Source organism: Zootoca vivipara, chromosome 2 (genome assembly GCF_963506605.1).
Source record: "Zootoca vivipara chromosome 2, rZooViv1.1, whole genome shotgun sequence".
Taxonomy (NCBI): Eukaryota; Metazoa; Chordata; class Lepidosauria; order Squamata; family Lacertidae; genus Zootoca; species Zootoca vivipara.
In genome coordinates, this window is record NC_083277.1 from 97945930 (window position 1) to 97965123 (window position 19194).

The following is a 19194-nucleotide window of genomic DNA, read 5'->3' on the forward strand; positions in this document are numbered from 1 at the left end:
TAAGGAGGAGTGGGAAATGTTTGTAGATTATTTAAGGGAAAAAAAACTATTGTAAACATGTTAAAACGCAAGTAGGCTTTGAATAAGAACAGGAGTAAAATCTGAGAAAATTGTGGTGGAGATAAGGTGTATTACATGCAACAATATTTGAAAAGTTGGGGAAACCATGGAGGGGTGGAGGGGAAGTCCAATGTTAACTGGCAGTTAATTGGAAAATGTTGAATTTGGGGTGACTCCCATTCAGTTGAAAGGGCTTTGAAACCTCTCCAGTAGGGGACCCGAATAACAGGGTGCTGCCAAGGACCAGCGTAGGTTGGGATGTTGGAGGCAGGGCTTGTGTGTGTGTCCTGTTCCCCTCCAAAATTATGGGGAGGAGCCTGTGGCCTTTCGGATGTTGCTGGGACCACGGCATCAAATATCCCTGTCCACTGGCTATGCCGCCCGGGGCTTATGGCCGCAGAGTCCCTAGAAACATATGGAGAGTCACAAGGTTTCCTATCTTCAGTTTAAGCCAGTGTTTCCCAAACTTGGGTCTCCAGCTGTTTTTGGACTATAGCCCAAAACATCATCCCTGACCGCTGGTCCTGCTAGCTAAGCATGATGGGAGTTGTAGTCCAAAACCAGCTGCAGACCCAAGTTTGGGAAATACTGGCTTTAAGCCCTGATATGCCTGAATCAAGCTAAGAAGATCTGGAATTCTGGAAGGAAATCTGGAATTCTGGAAGGAAATCCCCTCAATTAAAACTCAAATTATGCAACTGGATTAAGCAAATTATGTAGACTATGCTTTTCAAAAAAAGACCTGTAAGGACTCATGGAAGAAATATGAGAAGCAGGATAGGTCTCTTGAAGAGGAGGAGGACTGGGAGCCATGGGGAAGGATTAGGAGTAACATGGAGTGAAGTTGCTTTGCCCTCCTGACCAATGCAAGCCATCTCTCAGCCAGCTCTCCCATATTCCTGGGGCTGCAATGAAACTTCCACATAGATTATCACGTTTGACGTTCCTGCATGTACTAATGAGCTAAGATTATATAGATTCCCACTATACGCATGCCAAGTAAATGTGCATCATAAAAATCTGAGGGAATGATCATCCCATTAATTCCTAACACAAAGTACCTTCTGTGTAGGACTCTGGTAATGTGAAAAGTGGTCCTAAGAGTTTGGCAGAAACAGCCAGCATGGTTTCGAGCTGTTTCTTCATAACCAGCACTGGGGAAAAACTTAGCTAAGGAAAATGAGATGCAGAAGAAGCGAGGTGAAATTTTCAGGGGTTCTTTGCAAACTATGGGATCGGAGTTAAATCTCTGTGCTCTGTAGTATTGCTGCAAGCACACAGTCTCCTGCAGCTGCTGGCAAGGACTCTTGGCGTATCTCAGCCATGGCTGCATGCGTGTGCATACTGTATAAAAGACAAATTCCGCACCACAGAAATTAGAATTCCATGACCTATCTGAATTTGAGCATGTTTGTGCCATTTCCTTTTATTTTGCATAAATTGATCTTGGGACGTTTGCCGTTTTAACTATATATTAGGGCACTACAGATCAGCCCCCAAACCCCTGCTGAGCAGCCTTTTCTGCTTTGGGGAGAAACCAAGTGTGTAACTTTCAAGCAGATCTTTGCAGCGATAAGTTCTAGAAACATGCCTTTGAAAAAAAGAAAGCAAAATTAAGCTGAGAGTTCTGTTGGAAGCTGAGCATTCATTCAAGCTGAACTGAATGCCTAGTGCCCTTCTGTGCTCCTTTGGAATTGCAGCACATGCAAAGCCATGTTCTTAGAGGAGCGAGGTAGTTGCTCCACAGGCATCTGTGCCTGGCTCTTCCATGTAATAAGCCATGGCCCACTGGATCAGTAAAACCCATTGGAGGAGAGCACCAGGATCCCTGCTGCTAGTGTGTACTTGAGTACTGCTGCCTTCCGAACACTTCCTGTCGCCACAAAGGGCAGTGTGTGTGTGTGTGCAAGCTACCTAGAGCAACCTAGAGGAAAGCCTGGATCAAACTCATCCGACACACTGAAAAAGAAGCAGCAAAGAGACACGTTGCTTGAAGTCAGGAGAAAAGGAGCAGGAAGCAAAGGCCAAGAGAGCAACGCTCTTACGTTTCAAGCAGAATCAAGACTAAAAAATAGCCAGAGGAGGTGCACACTCCCTACCCATAAACAAGAGTTCAATTAAATAATCAAGCCTGGCCTAATCTGAAGCAGGCCGCCTTTTCTTCTTCTTCATTTTTGGACACCTTCTAAATCAGCCTTCCGCAATCTGGTGCCCTTCAGGAGTTTGGGACTAAATGTCCCATTAGCCCAGTCATGCTAGCTGATGGGATTTGTAGTCCAAATACATCTGAAGGGTTCCAGGTTAGGGAAGTCCATCGCAAAGGATCCGCTCCGCATCGCGCCGGCAGTTCTTTCACAAGCAGCATCCTCCCAGCATAGTAAATATGAAATGAATTAGCTCCCTGAAGGCTTTGTTCCCATCCCCCTGCACTGCTGGCTGGTTTCCCGCTCGGATCTCCAGCACTCGTTAGTTCTAATTGCTCCACTCCGGCACCCAGAGAAGCCGCCTCTTGTTTGCTCCACCCTGGGAATGCAGCCCAGGGTTTGAGGCCGTGCAAACCCCCTTTTTTTCCCTTCCCCAAGACGGCTTCTGTTCACACTCCTCTCCCGGGCCTTGCCCCCTGCACCTCGACCTTCTGACCTGGGGCTGACCCTGGAGCTGGTGCCAAATTCCATTCCTGTGGCTGCAGCAGGCGAGGAAGGAGGGAATTCCCTGACAAGCAGAGGGATAGGAAGGGAGCAGAGCACCCTGAGGCAGGCAGGCAAAGGGCCATCGGCAGAAGGGGTGGGGTGGAGTGGTGAAAACAGGCCAGCAAGCATCTCAGGGCTCCGGAGAAAGCCGAGCTGCCCATCTTCACACCTCGGGCATCAGCGGACAGGGAGCTACCATGGCTCCAGGCCACCGCTCAGTTCCGGGGAGTGGCTGGAGGGAAGCAAGCCTGGCAGGAATTCTCTTGCTCGGCGTGGGAAGCTGTGGGAATGTTCCCGATAGGAAGCAAGCCAAGGGGCCGGGTCTGCAGCTGCCACAGGACCATGTGTTGCTTCAGCGAGGCCAAAAGCAGGGAAGGGATGCCATGATGGCCCGGAGCCTTGGCCTGGCAACGCACAGCAAGGGGGTCCTGTGCCACAGTGGCTCGCCTGGCTGGGTTTACAAGGCAAGGCATGTGCGCCAGGATGCAAATCGGGAAGGAGCGCAAGCCGCTGTTCAGGTGTGGAGTGGTGAGTGTCATGGGTGTGCAAGTTCCCCTCTGGCAGCCTGTGTGGTTTGAAGCCATCCTGCAATACTTTGATCTGCAGGGAAAGTGGGTGCTGGTTCGATGTTTCCGTTGCGCGAACGCTCCCAGGAAGGGCTGAGCCATTGCTGTGTTTATAGGGCTCTTTGGAAGAGCATCTCTCCTACTGAGCCCATTTGGAAAAGTCCAGGGAAAGCTACGCCAGGCTCTGAGCCCACTAAAGCATGTAGAACAGGGTGCAGGTATTATTTAGGTTGCAACTCATGAATGCAAAAAAACAACAACCACCCACTCCCTAAGCACAGGAATTAGAAATTGGGGGAAGAGAGACAGACAGACAGACAGACAGACATTGCGTCCCAAATATACACTATATTTGGGACCTGAGAATAACACCCCCACTGTGGACAGTGAAAGCATCACCAATGCAATGCCATTGGTAGAATGTGGTTACACTATTTCCAACTGGGCCCAACTACTGAATAAGCAGCTTTTTGGAGACAGGAAGGCAGTATGATGGACTGTTGATGCCCCCTGTTACAGAAGGTCACCGCCCCCACCCCTCTCCTGCCATAATCTTTGGTTCAACGTATCTTGCAGATTCTCATAACATTTGCAAAATGCAGAGACCACACGAGGACGGAATGCCAATGTCCTGGGGCAAGGATATTGGCTCTAGCAATACCCACTTCAAGTCTCCAAATAACCTGCCACCTCTAAACAGCTTTGTTTCACCACTACACTGATGAAAATGGTCAAAGATATTAGTCCCTCCTTTCAAGCGGAAGAGTTTCCCGACCGGGTATTCTCCCTTTCTGAACAGTAGGGAACTCTACTACTGCTGTGGAATGTGTGCAAGTCACGGAACTCAAAAGGATGCAACCCCACATTTTAAAAGCAGGGTGGTGGTGAGGCTTGGTTGTTAAGATTTGCTCGTACACTGCTGGAGCCATGCAGGCAGTATGGTGGGGAAGACCGGCATTGGGAGGGGTCCCTGTTTCCCGGCTCCATCTGAGCTCCTCTCCACTGTTCCTCTGAAGCCACAGAACAGTTTAGTAGAGCCCAAAACAGGGGACTGCCTTCCAAATCAGCTAAGAACGTATTCCCTTCTGGATTTGGTTTTGCATAAACCTACACAGCTCTGCAAGGTTTGGGGAGGGAACAGGAATAAATCCAGGGGAAAGGGTCCAGGCAAGGGCGGTGGGAGGGAGGGAGGAATGGGAGAAGGCAAGCAAGTTCTCCAGCAAGCCCTGGAAGATTTCCACGAGCCATATGGTGGAGCCATGTTGCAACCCAAAGCCAACACTAACTGCTTTTTTTCCCCTGTAACCTTCACTACATTTGCTAATGTTTTGTGACATAAAACCTAGAGATTAATTTTTTTTCTTCTGTCTTAATTGAAGGAACCATTTAGTACAGATTTAACTATTATTACCAAATCATCAGGATTGATGCAGCGCACACACGCGTGCTCCAATCATGTTTGGACTAGCTTGGAGGATTTATGCAAATGGGCCTGCCGGGAGAGGCAATTTGTAGCAGAGAAGGACAATTATACAGGGCCCGTGAGTGCGGGAATGACTGTGCCGGGCGGCTAATGGATAATCATAAAGCGCCAGCAGCAATGAACACCACTGCAGTGTGACCAATGACTTTATACAGCACAGATAAAGAGGCTTTTATGCAACACTGCCTTCCTCTTCAAAAGAGGGGCAATTCTTTCCCCCAGAACGGTGGCAGGAGGCAAGGCAGTCACGAGGCAGGGGAGCACAGAGGAGCAGGCCTCTCTCCAGCCCCGCTGCTCCCCTGGGTCTTGGTGCCCATTTGCAACATGCAAGAGAAACCCTTGCACTCTCGGCGTTGAAATGCAACCACTTCTGGGGCGAAGGCACCGGTTAACAGCCATGAACAACAACATGGGAAGACTTTGACCTCAAGGGACTCCATTAACACCACCAGCACTACCCCCCCACCCCTTGACGCAAGCAGTGCTCTATAATAGCTACACTGGAAGCACAGGGAATTGTGGGGGGTGGGGGGTGCCTCTGCTCCCTCTTCCCTAGCAACTGGCTTTCTAAGTATATAAAGATACGACAGGACAACAGAGGAGAAGCATGCACACAGCTTCATGCGCAACAGCCACCCTAGTAAACGTAAGCAGAGTGGGCGCTTGCAAAGTGATCAGTGGGGTAGCTTGGAGGGGGGCACTCAGCTAAGCCCTGCCCTGCATAATAGACCCCATGACGGGGGGGCATGCACACCATTTGAATGGCAATGTCCATCAACTCGGGGGAGGCGGCTTCGCCCCTTCAAATATTTTACCGGGGGTGTGTGTGTGTGTGTGTTGAAGACCCCTCGGCCCCTAAGAGCTGGCTCCCATGAGCGCAAGAGTAGAAGGTACAGAGGGGGGTGCATAAGCCTTTCTGTGCTTCCCACATTTCTCTGCAAGCCCCGGTTCTAAGACCAAAAATGGGCTCAGCGTGGGAAGGAAATAAGTGAGGCAGGCAGGGGAGGAAAAGGTGACCTGGAAAGAAAAGCAGCAGGCGGAGGAAAGGTTCCATGCCCTCCCCACCCCTGCTTCTACAGGGACTTGGCAGCTAACCGGCATTTGGCCACGCAGCCCTGCCAGCGTCACACCCAGTTCTCCCCTTGCACTCCTGTAATTATGTACGCACACGCAAACGCTCATTCACGCACACCCGCACTTCCTCACACGTTGGAAACACAAGTGTGCTGCGCACGCAGCGGCTAGGGTGCCCTCCCCGCCCCCTGCAAGCCGAGCCCGGTCACTCACTTGACCTTCCTGCTGTCGCTCTTGCTGATGGAGCCCTGGCGCAGGGAGCTGAGAGTGCTGGAGTGCTTGCGCTTCCTAGGTCGCCCTGGTCCCCGTCGAGCTGGACTCCGGGAGCTCTCGTCTCGCCTATGGGCAACAGCCACAATAAGCACGCGTCCAAAGGGCAAGCGCTTCCCTAGCTCCTGCTTGGAAGGGCTGGTGTTTTGTGTGTGTGTGTGTGCATGTGCACGCCTGCCTATAATCTACAAACAAATCTGAAGAGGCCTTTGAAACTCACGATGCAAGAGACCCATTTGCTTGCTTGGGCTGCAGGTGCCATAGCAGACAGGTCCAACCCCAAGATCGGGTGTTTCGTTCACACCCTCGCCTCTTTCTCAATGCTTCGTGGCCTTACCCACGTTCTCTGGGGCACCTCGCCCTGCAAACCTGCTGTGAAAAGGCAAAGGGGCCAAGACACTCACTCGTGGTCATGCCGCCTCTGCAGCTTGGCCAGCTCCCGCTGCTTCTCCTTGTAGCGCCGCTGCAGTTCCGCCAGCCGCAGCCGCATCTCTACTTCCTGGGTGTCCAAGTTCTCAATAGCTGCTTTCAGGGGGCAAACCTGCGGGGAGAGACGGAGAAGGGTCCTTCACCTGGGTGGGAAAACAAGAGGCCGTGCCACGTGCACCATGCTCTGTGCAAGCCGTCCATTCATTCCTAACCTGCCATACGGGGCTTCTCTTTTCCCTTCGAGTAGCAGGCCCAAGACCTTCCGGAGGTGAAGAAGGGGTAGGGAAGGCTAGCTGGCTGTAAAGCTGACCTTTGGGTGGTCTACCCCAATCAGTGTCAGGTTTTGGCTGAATGCCCTCAGGGGAAGAAATAAGGGCCTGCCCACCCCAAAAAAGGTGGGGAACAACCAACACTGCATTGGCAGGGGTTTTAAAAGCACGTGCCCAGCTGTTCCCTATGGCAGCTGACAGGTTTCCGCAGCAGGGGTGGGGGCTCTCATCAGATAAGGTGGCTGGAAGTTCTGCAGATTTAAAAGGAACAGGGCACGTGTGGTTCAGAGACACACCAGATTTCTGACTTGTTCTAGTCAGGGCCAGAACTGTGCCAGGTTGGAATGATGGGCAGCTCGAAGGAACACTGTTGATTCTCCTTCTGCGGACAGAGGCAGGGGGGTCACAAGTGGAGAGTGCGCTGCCGCACTGGCGTTCTGCTTTCAGGCTTCCCATAGGCATCCCATTGGCTGCTGTGAGAACAAGGTGCTAGAGTAGATGGGCTGCTGGCCTGCTCTAGCAGGCTCTGCTTATGCTTTTTAATTCATTAACGTCACCTGTTAGCTCCCTTGGAAGGAAATGAACGGCAGGGCACAAATGATTGCAATGAATGAACAAGCACATCCTCTCTGTCCTCCATCTGAACCGCCCTGGGTACACAGGATACTTACAGGCTTGGTCTTAGGGGTCCAGATGTATTTGCGGCGGGAGGCCCGCACGCGAGGACGCAGGTCCACACAGGGCACAGCAGCTTCTGCCAGGTCGAGGAGGTCAGGGGGCCTCCTCTCCAGGCCGGTTGCCTCGACCAGGGCCCAGGCGGCAGCGAGAGTGGCCAGGCTTTGCAGGTTGAACGCTGCCAGGTCTTCATCCAGCACTGTGGAAAGGGGGGAAGGTTACCGTGGTGGAAAAACCATTCTCATCCACAGGGGAGACATACATTACGATACCATACACCTTGGTCTTTGGATCTTGGGTCCCCCAAGAGGTTGTGGACTCTCCTTCCTTGGAGAGGTTTGTAAGCAGAGGTTGGATAGCCACTTGTCATGGATGCTTTAGCTGAGATTCCTACTTTGCACAGGGTTGAACTGCATGACCACTGGGGTCCCTCCCAACTCGACAATTCTATGATTCTATTGGGTGTGTCCGGGCACAAAAAAGGGGCACCCCACCCTGAGAACTGTGTCCCCTCTGTGCCCCCAAAGCAAGCTTGGGTAGTGACTGGGTGCAGGCTTGTTGATACTACTGGCCATGTCTTCCTACTTTTCCGAGCGAACTGCGGCTCTGCTCCCTTCTCGGACACACCCACTGGCAAGGGTTTGGGGGCGGGGAAGGTTAGCCTGGCACAATGCTCACTCGGAAGAGCAAGCTCTGGGAAGGTTGCCCTGCTTCTGCCCGCTCTGCTCTCCATACCCTGCTACTCAAAGACATCAGGCACACGGTCGTGTTTATCTCAGGCACATACCACACATCCATCCAGGCAGAGGGGAAGTTATTGGGATGCCACATACTTCAGTTGGGGGAGGAGGGGGAAGAGAAGGCAATTTGAGCCGAGGGGGCAGCAGCCAGGAGCCAGCGCTGTCTGAACTTGGTGGAAGGAGAGGGGCCTCTTGAGATAGCATCAAACTCGGAAGGAGGCTTTTGGGAAGAACCTTGCCCAGAGGGGATTGATTGGAAGGGTAACATAGTTCCAAACTACAAATTTAAAAGTCCCTGGAGATGATGAGCGGATGGAGGAAGGGGGGGACGGAGAGTTGTAGATAAGGTTTTTGCTGTACATAAATTTGCTTTATGCTTGTGTACAAGGATGTCTGCCTGCAAATGCGCCCGCACACATGCGCGAGGAGGCATGCAGGGAGTCCTTGTATGTGGTTTCCGTTCCACTGTGGGCAAAGAACGGTTCCGGTGTGTGAGCAGTAACCGTTTGCCGTAGAGATGAAAAGCGCAGACTTTGCTTAGCCACAGGGGGTGATAACCATCTGCATATGTGGGCTGGTGGTGCAGACCCCCTGTCTGGGGAGGTGGGAAAACGGGAGGCTGAAAACGGCAGCAGAAAGGTGGTAGAGACTTAAAAAAGCAAGACTTTCACTATTTTCATTCTACTGATTTTTAAAAAAACACTCCGCCAAACGAGCACTAGAAAGTTCTCAAGAGTGATGAGATTCTGAAACAGGAAGCATCTAAGTGACATGGAGGCAACCCTTTCTCACTTAAAGGGGTTCACTGGTTAATGCAGTTGAATAAGGCAGGTATTTTCCAGATTTTTTTAAGGACCCTAATAATAATAATAATAATAATAATAATAATAATAATTTTAAGGACCCTAATAATAATAATAATAATAATAATAATAATAATAATAATAATAATAATGGGCCTATCCCAAGTCTCTACACTGCCCAAACTCAAGGTCCAGACTAGATGGTGAGCCTCCCTAAATTGTTTTCTATATGCAACAGGGTAGCTGCCTCAAAGGCTCTTGCCTCACAGACTCGCAAGGGGTTAATATCCTCTTCCGAGAGCTTAAATCAAAGGTTGAGCTACTCCTAGCAGTGGCTAGGCAAGCCCCCCATGTGCTGCCTGACCCCTGACTTCACTCCGCAGTTTGGCAGGACTCCAGACTCCATGCCTCTAGGGGGGGGGGGAAATCACTCCATTCCCCACGGGCCAGGAATAAGCAACCTAACGATTAGCTCTCCTTTACAGCGGCAATTATGAAAGACACCATTTTCCCTAGCTAGCCACCAGGATGCTTCAAGGGCTGACATGCAGAGTCCATACTTCATAAAAGAGTGCACCTTAGAGCAGAAGCCTAGGAAGGCAACTGCTGCTCAAGATGCCACTCTGGGGTTTGCACCTTGGTTCTCCACTTCCAGATCCCCGGAGCAGTCCAAGTTTCCTGCCTGGGTGGCAGATCACGTAACTCCATAAGGCATTGCATAAGGATATCATGGCCTTCGAGGGACCAAAAATAGGGTACGGTTCTACTGGTGATCTGAGTGAGTGCAGATACTGTTCTGCGAGCCCGAGGAGGGTCTTAAGGTCAGGAGAGGATCCTTTAACTTGTACAAACAAAGGCCTACAGGGCTGTTAGGAAGAGCTCTGCAGGGTTCTTAGGGACACCGCCACTTATCTAGGTGAAGATATGTGAGTACTGGGGAGGCAGAAGCTCCTGATCGAAGTGGATCCTGCAGTTCTGTTCCCCACCCATTTCAACCAAGTGCCATCTTTTAGTTTACTAGATACTGACTGTCACAATGGTTCAATTACACGGCTTCGTATTTTGACTCTACATTTTTATTGTGATAGCCGCAGTAGGCAATTTATTTTTTTTAGCTTTGTGGTTTTGTGGCTTTTACTTTGTAAACTGCTTAGAGGTTGTCTATTTAGAGCAGGGTTTCCTAAACTTGGGCCCCCAGCTGTTGTTGTTGTTGTTGTTGTTGTTTTGAACTACAATTCCCATCATCCCTGACCACTGGTCCTGCTAGCTAGGGATGATGGGAGTTGTAGTCCAACAACAGCTGGAGACCCAAGTTTGGGAAACCCTGATCTAGAAGAATCTTATCTATATATTGATTAAACAAATATTCCTGTGGGGATGGGGAGGTGAGCAGCAGGTAGCTTCCGGCATGGCTCTCACGGAGGGGTGTAAGACAGGAAGAAGCAGAGCAACTCTCTTAACCAGCAGTATGCCTGGTGTGGAAGCAATGTGGGGCCTATAATGGGGGCCCTGCTGGCAAGCTAGTAGAGAACGCTGAAAGGCTACAGTTGTGGACAGGCTGTTTGAGCAGTGCAAAGGGGAGATTGCGCATGAGAGTGATGTGCCTTTGCCCTTCGGCTGCTAATCGTTCAGTGCCAACACTGGAGAGCTAATGGAAGATATCAAGGGAGTAGACCCTGGCACGGATGCAAATTCTACAGTCTCAAAGGTACAAGCTTGACAAGACCAAGGTCTGGGAAAAAATTCCAGAACTTCTGGTTCCAGTCCCAAGATAATGTTCCCATCATGGAACAACCTTTCAGTCTCCAGCGGGCTGTCATCCTTCCTTCACATCCCAAGCTCCTACAACATGCAGAGGAGTGGCGGTCAACTCCTTGCTGTCCAGGCAGGAGGCAGGGCTGTGCATAGCAAGGATAGGGCGGCGGCAGCGGCGGCGGGGGGGGGATTGGCCCTCCAGATGTTGACAGACTCCAGTTCCCATCAGCCCCAGCCAAGAAGGCCAATGGTCAGGGATGATGGGAGTCCGGCAACATCTGCAGGGCCACCATCCCTGGTGTATAGGAAAGTGTAGAAGTTTCTCATTCCTCTAACGACGATGGAAATTTAGCCCCGTCTCTGACTCTTGGCAGGCTGCCCTCCTGGACCAAAGAAGGAAGCAGCGCTTAGCTACCATGAACAAAATGAGTGGGCAAGTCACCCAGACAAATAAGAGATTCCTCTTCCCAGTCCCCTTCCTTGCTTGCTGGTCACTGGCCTCTGTGAGAGGGAAGGGACAAAACAGTGACGAGAGGGGGGGGGAGAGAAAAGATGGCCCCTGCCTTCCTTACCATGGGCGGCGGTATCACACTGCTGGCGACGGAGTTCCAGTTCTGCCAGCTCACTGAGCAGGGCAATGCCAGGAATCCCTGAGCTGCATGGCGAGGGCAGGGGAAGGGAATCTGCAGGAGGTGGAGATTCCAAGGCTGGGAGCTCGCCCAGATCAATGCTGGCAGCAATGAGGGCATCCAGGCCGCACGGGGCCACCTGCACCTCGGCATGCATCGACAGGTCATCTGTTGAGCTGTCGTCGCTCTCGTCTTCCTGGCATTCATCTTCCAGTGCTGCGGCCGGGCTGTCCTCCACAGCCATCACCTCCGGCGAAGGCCCTGCTGGAACAGCAGCTTCCGGCCTAGGCTCCTCCTGGCATTCCTTTGGGGCAGAGTCCAAGCCGTCTGGGCTGTCCCCGACCAGCAGGGGGCAACACGGCGTCTCCTTGGCCAGTTCTGTGGAGCTTGGTCTCTGGGGGTGCACAAGAAGGTGGGGAGGGTGAGGGTGGGAGGAATCCACTTCGGGGTCCCCAGCCCCACTGGACGGGCGAGCTTCCGCCTCGCATTGTGGCTCCTGCTCTGGTGGGAAGGTGCGTGACTGTTCGGGCTCAGCTGCCGTGGAAACCGTTTGCATAGTGTCAGGATCAGCTGGGTCCAGGGGTAAAGGTGACGCATAGCCCAGGCCAGCCACAGGGTAGGAGTAACCAGGGGGAAGATCTAGAGGAAGAAAGAACAAAGAAAGAGCACCAAGATTAGCTATGGCACAGGGCCAGCTTGGGGACTCTCCAAACCAAAACTCAAGATAACTCAGATGAGCCTGACCTCATATCCTGCACCCTTCCTAACAGAAGGCTGGTCCATTCTCACAACTTCCATGACTGCAATAAGTTATGCTAACGGAACGTACTCCCTTTCCATTTATTTATTTTCTGGCAGCATTAAACTTTCTACAAATTACCTAGGAAGAATGGCATTCAGACTTTTGTGGTACCATGCCTGTAGGAAAGGGGGGGGGCGGGGAGCATGAACAGGGACCAAGAGGGTCTGATCAGGTTCTGATCCTGAACAGTGGGAAATCCTTCACTGATTCTATAACGTTTCCCAAACTTGGGTCTCCAGCTGTTTTTGAACTATAACTCCCATCATCCCTAACTAGCAGGACCAGTGGTCAGGGATGATGGGAATTGTAGTCCCCCCAAAAACCCAGCTGGATACCCACGTTTGGGAAACCCTGTTCTAGAAGCCCGTCCAGTTCCTGGGCCTTTAAGTGCACCCTTTCCAAACCTTTCTGCACAACAATGATGACTGAAAACTTGGAATGTGTTGGCCAAAGCCTGCGTAAAATAAGTGCACTCTGAACTACATGCCGATGCCTGTGCCTAGCAGGGCACAGATCAAGACGCTTACTACAGGGAGAGGGAGTCCATGCCATGGGCTAGTAACCAGCCCTATGATCGATACTGGGTGCAAGCAGTGCACAAATATACTGTGTCTCTTCCCAACACCCCCTTGCATGCATAGCCTGCCACGAATCCCTACCTGGTTCCAGTGATTTGGGATAGTCCTGGGCTGGCCTCCCTTCAGGCTGCTTGTCCTCGGCCTCAGGGCCAGTGGAGCTCTGCGAGGGCACTGGACTGACAGCAGGCGAGCGTGGCACCACAGCAGGGCAGACAGGTAAAGTGCATGGGGCAGGGCATTTGGGCGGGTGGCAACACGGGGAGAGCTTGGCTGAGCAGGCGGCTGCTGGCGACAGGCCCTTCGGGGGAGCGTTTAAGGCAACAGCTTTGTGGGATGGTTTGAGTGGCTTCTCGGGGCCTGGCATCTCCAGCTCAGGGGGTGGCTCTTCGGGCTTCCGCTACAAGGAGAGAGAGAGATGGACGGTTCAGCGAGTGCCTGAACCCCACGCAACCAACCTCACAAAAGGGCAATTAACCCAACGGCCATACAGTCAGTATATGCATCTTAAGACTTGCATTCGTCCCCAGTGCTTTGCAATCCTCAACAGGTCTGGTTCTAAGTCGCTTCCTGTTAGTACATCCTTATCAGCCCACCAACTCTGATTCCTCACCCCAGTCCTGATCTTAGATTGTGTCCCCCTTCTCAGTCGGGAACAATGGGTTCAAGAAAAACCTGGATACACTTCTGATGAAGGTTATTTTGGGTTTCCTATTCTAGTGCTCTGTGCCACTCTAGCAGATGGGAGCCGTTTGTGCTTCCAAGTAAATAAATCAGGATTCCAAGCCAAAGCAACTCAGATTCAGTACCAGCAAAAAGCAAAATACTGCAACCTAGATGAAGTTATGGAAACAGGGATCATTTTATCCATCTTAATATCTTCAGCTTCTGCTAGTTGAGGCAGCAGGAGGCAGATCACCTATGCAGGGGGCAGAAACCCCATCCTCTGACTGTTGGGGTTTTTCATCAGGCCGCACCCCTCTGATTTCCAAGATGTCTCCAGGCACCAATCCCCATAGCTGCCAAGTTATCCCTTTTTTAAAGGGATTTTCCCTTATGCTGAATAGGCTTCCTCGCGAGAAAAGGGAAAACTTGGCAGCTATGCCAACCCCACACTTTTCCAAGCACATCTTTGCAACTATATTTGGGGAGCTGATCCTCGGGCCCAACATAGTATTATTTGCTTTTTGTGGTGCTTGCTCAGAATCATAACACACACACACAAGCCCTGATCGTCACCCTCAGGAAGAGTGCTCTTCTTCCACATAGGATACTAGCGTCTATCACCACCATGCAGCGAGAAGCAGGATATTGACGACCGTAGGTCTGCAGCCAATAGAACTTCCTTTGAGATGACTCAGGAGATAAATTCTTACACTCACTCAGAATCTAGCCAACCACTGTATTTTGAGCCAGTGAGGGATTCCTCGTCAGTTTGGCTGGAGGGGTGTGTGTGTGTGTGTGTGTGTGTGTGTGTGTGTGTACACACATTTCCTTTCCCTTGAAGCATGGTGGGTTGCATAGTGGGTGAGTCGTCTGTAGCTGTGCAGTCACCTTTCTGCAATGCACATCCCTTGTGTGTCAGCCTGGACCGTAGGGGCTGAGCTTTTTCAAAACAGCTGCGTGGGTGGCCCAGACTTTCACGCAGAGAAAATATTTGATGATTCCTTGGTCCCCGTCCCCCCCACATCAGATGACCCATGTCCCCCAGAGGGAGGAGGTTCCTTCCTCAGTAAGCAGATCCTTTCTAGCCGCCCAACAAGGGAGGCCTGATGGGTACCGAGAGGGGTTACTGTGATGACGGCCTCACTTCGCACGCCTACCTGGCTGTGTGTGTGCCGCTGCACTTCCAGTGCCTGTGCTGCACGCTGCTGTTGCTGCTGCTGTTGCTGCTGCAGGGCATAGAGTTCTTGCTGACGCAGGAATTGGGAGCGGGAATAGACAGGGAGTTGCCCTGTGTGCTGCAGGTGAGAGCCAGGCCCCCGGCTGGGATACATGGGTGGCCAAATTGATGCCTGATCCATCACCTCAGCTGCTGAGAGACAGGGAGATTAACCAGAGAGGTAAACAAAGCCAAAGAGTATGGAGATGCCTCCCTGATCCCAGAATTCGAGAGCCGCACCCGTCTCCTCTCATAGGAGGGGCAGCTCCCGTGTACCCCATCCCAGCTACTACCCAGCAGAGGTGTTGGGATGTGCCAGCCAATTAGGCTGCTACTTACCCAGGGTATGGGGGGCCCCATGTGCTGGAGGCTCAGAAGGCAGGATTACTAGCTGAGCAGGTGGTTCCTGCGACAGGGGGAAGACTGGCTGCATGGCACTGGGCATAGAGGCCGGGAAGCCGGGAGGCAGGTTTTGATGGAGAGCAGGGTGCCCGATGCCTAGAGAGAAGAATGCACTTGACATTGAAAGCTCAGCCCACTCAACACACCCTCCCAGCAGCCACATCTTCCCTAGGGAAAGAGATCGTATCAGAGCAAAGAGAGACTTTGCTTCTTCATGGTTCCCTCAGGGTAGGCCAAGAAGCATTCGGCTTCTCATCACATGTGCATATGCAGACAAACGAAATTCCACCGCAAGAGGCAGGGAGCAGGTCACGTATGTACCACGCAGATAATATCCACTTAGAAAGATCATCATGTATCACACAGTCTTTACGAGATCTAGGAGAATCCCCTCCACCTATCTCTACCAATCAGCTGTGGCCCCAGGAAGGCAGTCTCCCAGGCCTGTAATACCTCTGAGGGTTGAGTCATAGGACAGGCAATAATCCAGTTTTGCCTGCGTAAAATTCTATATGGAAAATCTTATGTATACGCAGGTGTTTTTGCCGCATGTATGGATGGCTCTTTCTCGAGGCAAGAGTTTTTTTAAGCATACGAAGTGGTCCTAAATGTCACTCACTGAGGGTTGCCTTAGGCCAGGGGTCCCCAGACTTACCGGCATTTGGGCCAGTTCCCACCGCGCCGATCGCGCGGCGGGCCGGAGGGCGGGGGAGTGCGCGCCCGTGCGCATGCACACGGGCGCTTACTGGCGCGGTGGCGCGCTTCCAGGGTGGAAAAAGCGCAGAAAATCCGTTGTGCGCATGCGTATGGGCCTCCCCCGACCCGGAAGTGCACCAGAAATGACCTCTTCCGGGTCGGGAGAGGCCCATGCGCATGCGCACAAAGGATTTTCGGCGCTTTTTTCCCGACCCGGAAGAGCGCTGCTGCGCTGCGCGCCGTAAGAGCAGGCGGCGGGCGGCGGGGGTCGTCGCGGGCTGGATTGGCAGGCCAATTGGGCCGCATCCAGCCCCCGGGCCGTAGTCTGGGGACCCCTGCCTTAGGCTCTCGACAGCAATTAGTGCTAGAGGTTACTGTGAGGCTTATGCAGTAACCAGTTTAAAAAACAGGCAGGAAACAGGCATAACAGGGGGTCGCAAGTAATGGGACAATAGCAATCCAGAGACTAGAATCAACACCAATGGACGGGGCAGCAGGAAAGCACAGAAGGAAACTGAAACTGCCAGGGGTACAGAGTAGAAAGCTGTAGATCAGGCATGAAGTGAGATCAGAAATGGACCAGAGATAAGGGGAGGAGCTGCTGTCGGCGTGACCTAGCAAGGGTTCTAGATAGAACGTTGACACCCAGCAATACTGACCGTATGAGTGTCCACCCATCCAAAGAGAAGGGCTGCGTGTCCGGGGCAACCAGTGGGTATGAGCTGGGTGGGTATGGGCTGCCGGGTCTCCTCCCAACTGGCTGGCCTGCAACGAGGAGCTGCCCGCAATCATCAGGTGGGGGGTAAGGTCTCCAGGGCAGCTGCTGGATGGGTGGATGCGGGCAAATTCCACCAGGTCCTTGTTTTCCCTGTTACGTCAAAAATCAGACGAGACAAAGGCAGGTCAGCTGCAACAGGTCAGGATCGTCCAGGCCTGTAAAGGGACTACACAATGTGGGCTATCATGTAATGGACAGGCAATGCCCCCCCTCCCCAAATTTGTATGGGAGTTTTGTTCTGCAATACAACTGAAAAAGCCCGCAAACACCCTGTTCTGCACCTTTTGTGTGACATTTTCAGGACCCTTTCGGATTTGATGCAATGCGTGTGCAGTCGTACACATGTTGAATACACGCAAATGACAGGGGGGTTGCCTGTAATGGTCATTCTGTGGCCTCTAGGCCTAAAGGTCAGGCACTGTTAGGCTCCTGGAGTAACCAGAAGCTCAGCTATCACATGAACAGGCTCATCATGGGTCCAGCGTTAAGATCATTGGATGCAAAACCCACTGCACTCCCTCCCCGAGCTTTGATACCAATTGATGGTAGATACAATACATATTTAAACCAATTTTTCGCCCCCAAAAGGGAACCAAGGCTGGTGACAGAGGTCGCCGCAGTCAGGCACCTGCTGAGACCCAGGGGCTCAGAAGTGCCCACCAACAACAGAAATGTGTTGAGATCGTATTATACTTGCTGTTGCAATTTCTGTAACTCACCTCGCTGCCTTCTCCCTGTTTATTGGGAGTGGTGCTTGTTTCGTTATTTGATGGTGGCAGACAGTTCTGCTTGTTACAGGAGGTAAGCACTGGCTCTGTTTCGTTCTGTGGAGAGAGACCACCATGATTTATTTCCCAAGATGCAATGTTGGGAAATGCAATGTGGCAGCCGCTGCCACAGAAGAACGCCAAGCCAGTGCTCGCCTCTCACTCCCGGGAAGCGTAATATGCACCGCTACCAATAAAGACCTCTGCTGGGAGGAGGTAAGGGAAAGTGCCAGCAGCAGCAGCAGCAGCAGGGACTCTGGAGGGGAGCTGGCAACATTTGGCCCAGACAGGGGCCCATGTTGATGCAAGGCAAGGGCGTACTGCTAACAGGGCCCATTCAAGCCTGGTGCCAGCCCAGAGTGGCTTAGAGATCAATACAAAGTTGGTTGTTCCTGCCCTCAGATGTAAGGCAGCCAGCAACAAAACTGCGCTTCCAAGATGCAGGTGGGCCTTCTGAAAGCCTCTCCAGCCTAACCATAAAGCACCATAAATCGCCCTTACTGGATCAAGAGATCTCTCCCAGCAAGCCCCAGGCGCTCCTCACACAACCGGTTCCGTTCCTCTTCGGCATCCAGGTCAATGACATGCACAGGCCGCGCCGCGCCAGCTTGCAGGGAAAGAAAAACGGAAAAGGCAAGATTAGCTATCACCTTCTGGCAGGACTTCCCCAAGGGCTGGCATCTTTCCTCCTGGCGTCACAAGCAGGGGCAGGAAGCAAAGGAGCAGGAGGCAGGAGAAAGGAAGGTCACAGCAGCACACCACTTCTGCATTCCATCTCCCACTCCAGTTGGGATGGGGCACAGGCCCCTTTTGAAGAACTCGGCATGGAATTATAAGAGTGAGCTTGCAGCTCAAGTGCCAGGGGCTGCAAGTCTGGAATGAGAGTTCTCGGATAGGAGGGAGAGCAAGGCCATGGTCTGGTTAACAGAAGCCTATAGGCTGAAGCCCCTTCCCTTTCTCTGCATGTGGAAGGGGCGGCATGGCCCCACATCCAGCATGGCACAGCTCCCTAGTCCTGCCCCTGGCCACCCATACATTGAGAGCAGCTACCCTACTATACGGGATCCCAGTTTGGATAAATGCCTTCAATCAGGCCACGCAAAGACTTCAAAATCAGTTTCCCTTCAATAAAAATCTGGCATACCAAATTGTGTCCCTATGCTGCCCTACGCCTCGAAACTAACCAAAGACTTCTGGTCACAAAAGTGTAGCTGCAACGTTTCAGTTCCGGTTGCGGCTGCGTTATAGACCGGATGTAAAAAATTAAACAGATAGGAATCTCACTAGACTGCTTATCAGAAAATCCTGTGTTTGAGATAAATCAAATGCAGATGGGTAGACAATGGAATTCCAATAACTTAGCAGCCAAATCAGGAATAGTAGTGTGTGGGTGGCAAGTCCGGGAATGGCGCAAGGTGGGAAGCCAATGGCGTTGCATCTCTCCCAATTAACCGACCCAGATCCATGTAGGGCCTACATGCTGGGGAGTGCAGTTGTCTATGCCAGGGAACTGAACGGGTGTGCATTCCCAACTGCTCAGGATCCCCCAAGGTGCTGCCTGAGGGAGTGCATGCACCCACAGGGTTCCCCCCCCACTGAAAATAGGTTTGAAAGAAGCATTCTACCGAGACCCAAAGAACAGGGTGTGGTGTTTGCTGGGCTGTGATTGCACACATGGGCATGTGAGTATTGCTGACCAGAGTTTGCAAATGTGCCCATCAACCCCAAAAGGCTGGGGAGCCCTAGTTTAGTGGTTATATGCATGTAGGCATCTGCGATGCAGGTTTGTAGACGTCAGAGGCAGAGTAATGTTGGGGAGGGGCCAGTGGCTCTGTCCCCCAAACAAGGA

At 52.1% G+C, this 19194-nt stretch overlaps 1 protein-coding gene across 9 annotated transcripts in view; it reads right to left on the minus strand.

The window, feature by feature from the left end:
- Positions 1-19194, minus strand: part of BAHCC1 (BAH domain and coiled-coil containing 1) — a 158782-nt gene that overhangs the window by 18705 nt on the left and 120883 nt on the right. For 5 of the 9 annotated variants that reach the window (XM_060271943.1, XM_060271945.1, XM_060271940.1 and 2 more), the window contains 10 exons: positions 17847-17952; positions 17298-17402; positions 16460-16668; positions 15042-15200; positions 14644-14855; positions 12905-13220; positions 11387-12082; positions 7513-7715; positions 6548-6684; positions 6087-6212 (listed from right to left, as the gene is read on the minus strand). In XM_060271943.1, coding sequence (XP_060127926.1) covers positions 6087-6212; positions 6548-6684; positions 7513-7715; positions 11387-12082; positions 12905-13220; positions 14644-14855; positions 15042-15200; positions 16460-16668; positions 17298-17402; positions 17847-17952 — 2269 coding nt within the window. The remainder of the gene's footprint in view (positions 1-6086; positions 6213-6547; positions 6685-7512; positions 7716-11386; positions 12083-12904; positions 13221-14643; positions 14856-15041; positions 15201-16459; positions 16669-17297; positions 17403-17846; positions 17953-19194) is intronic. The other 4 variants (XM_060271944.1, XM_060271948.1, XM_060271947.1 and 1 more) reach the window with 4 other exon arrangements.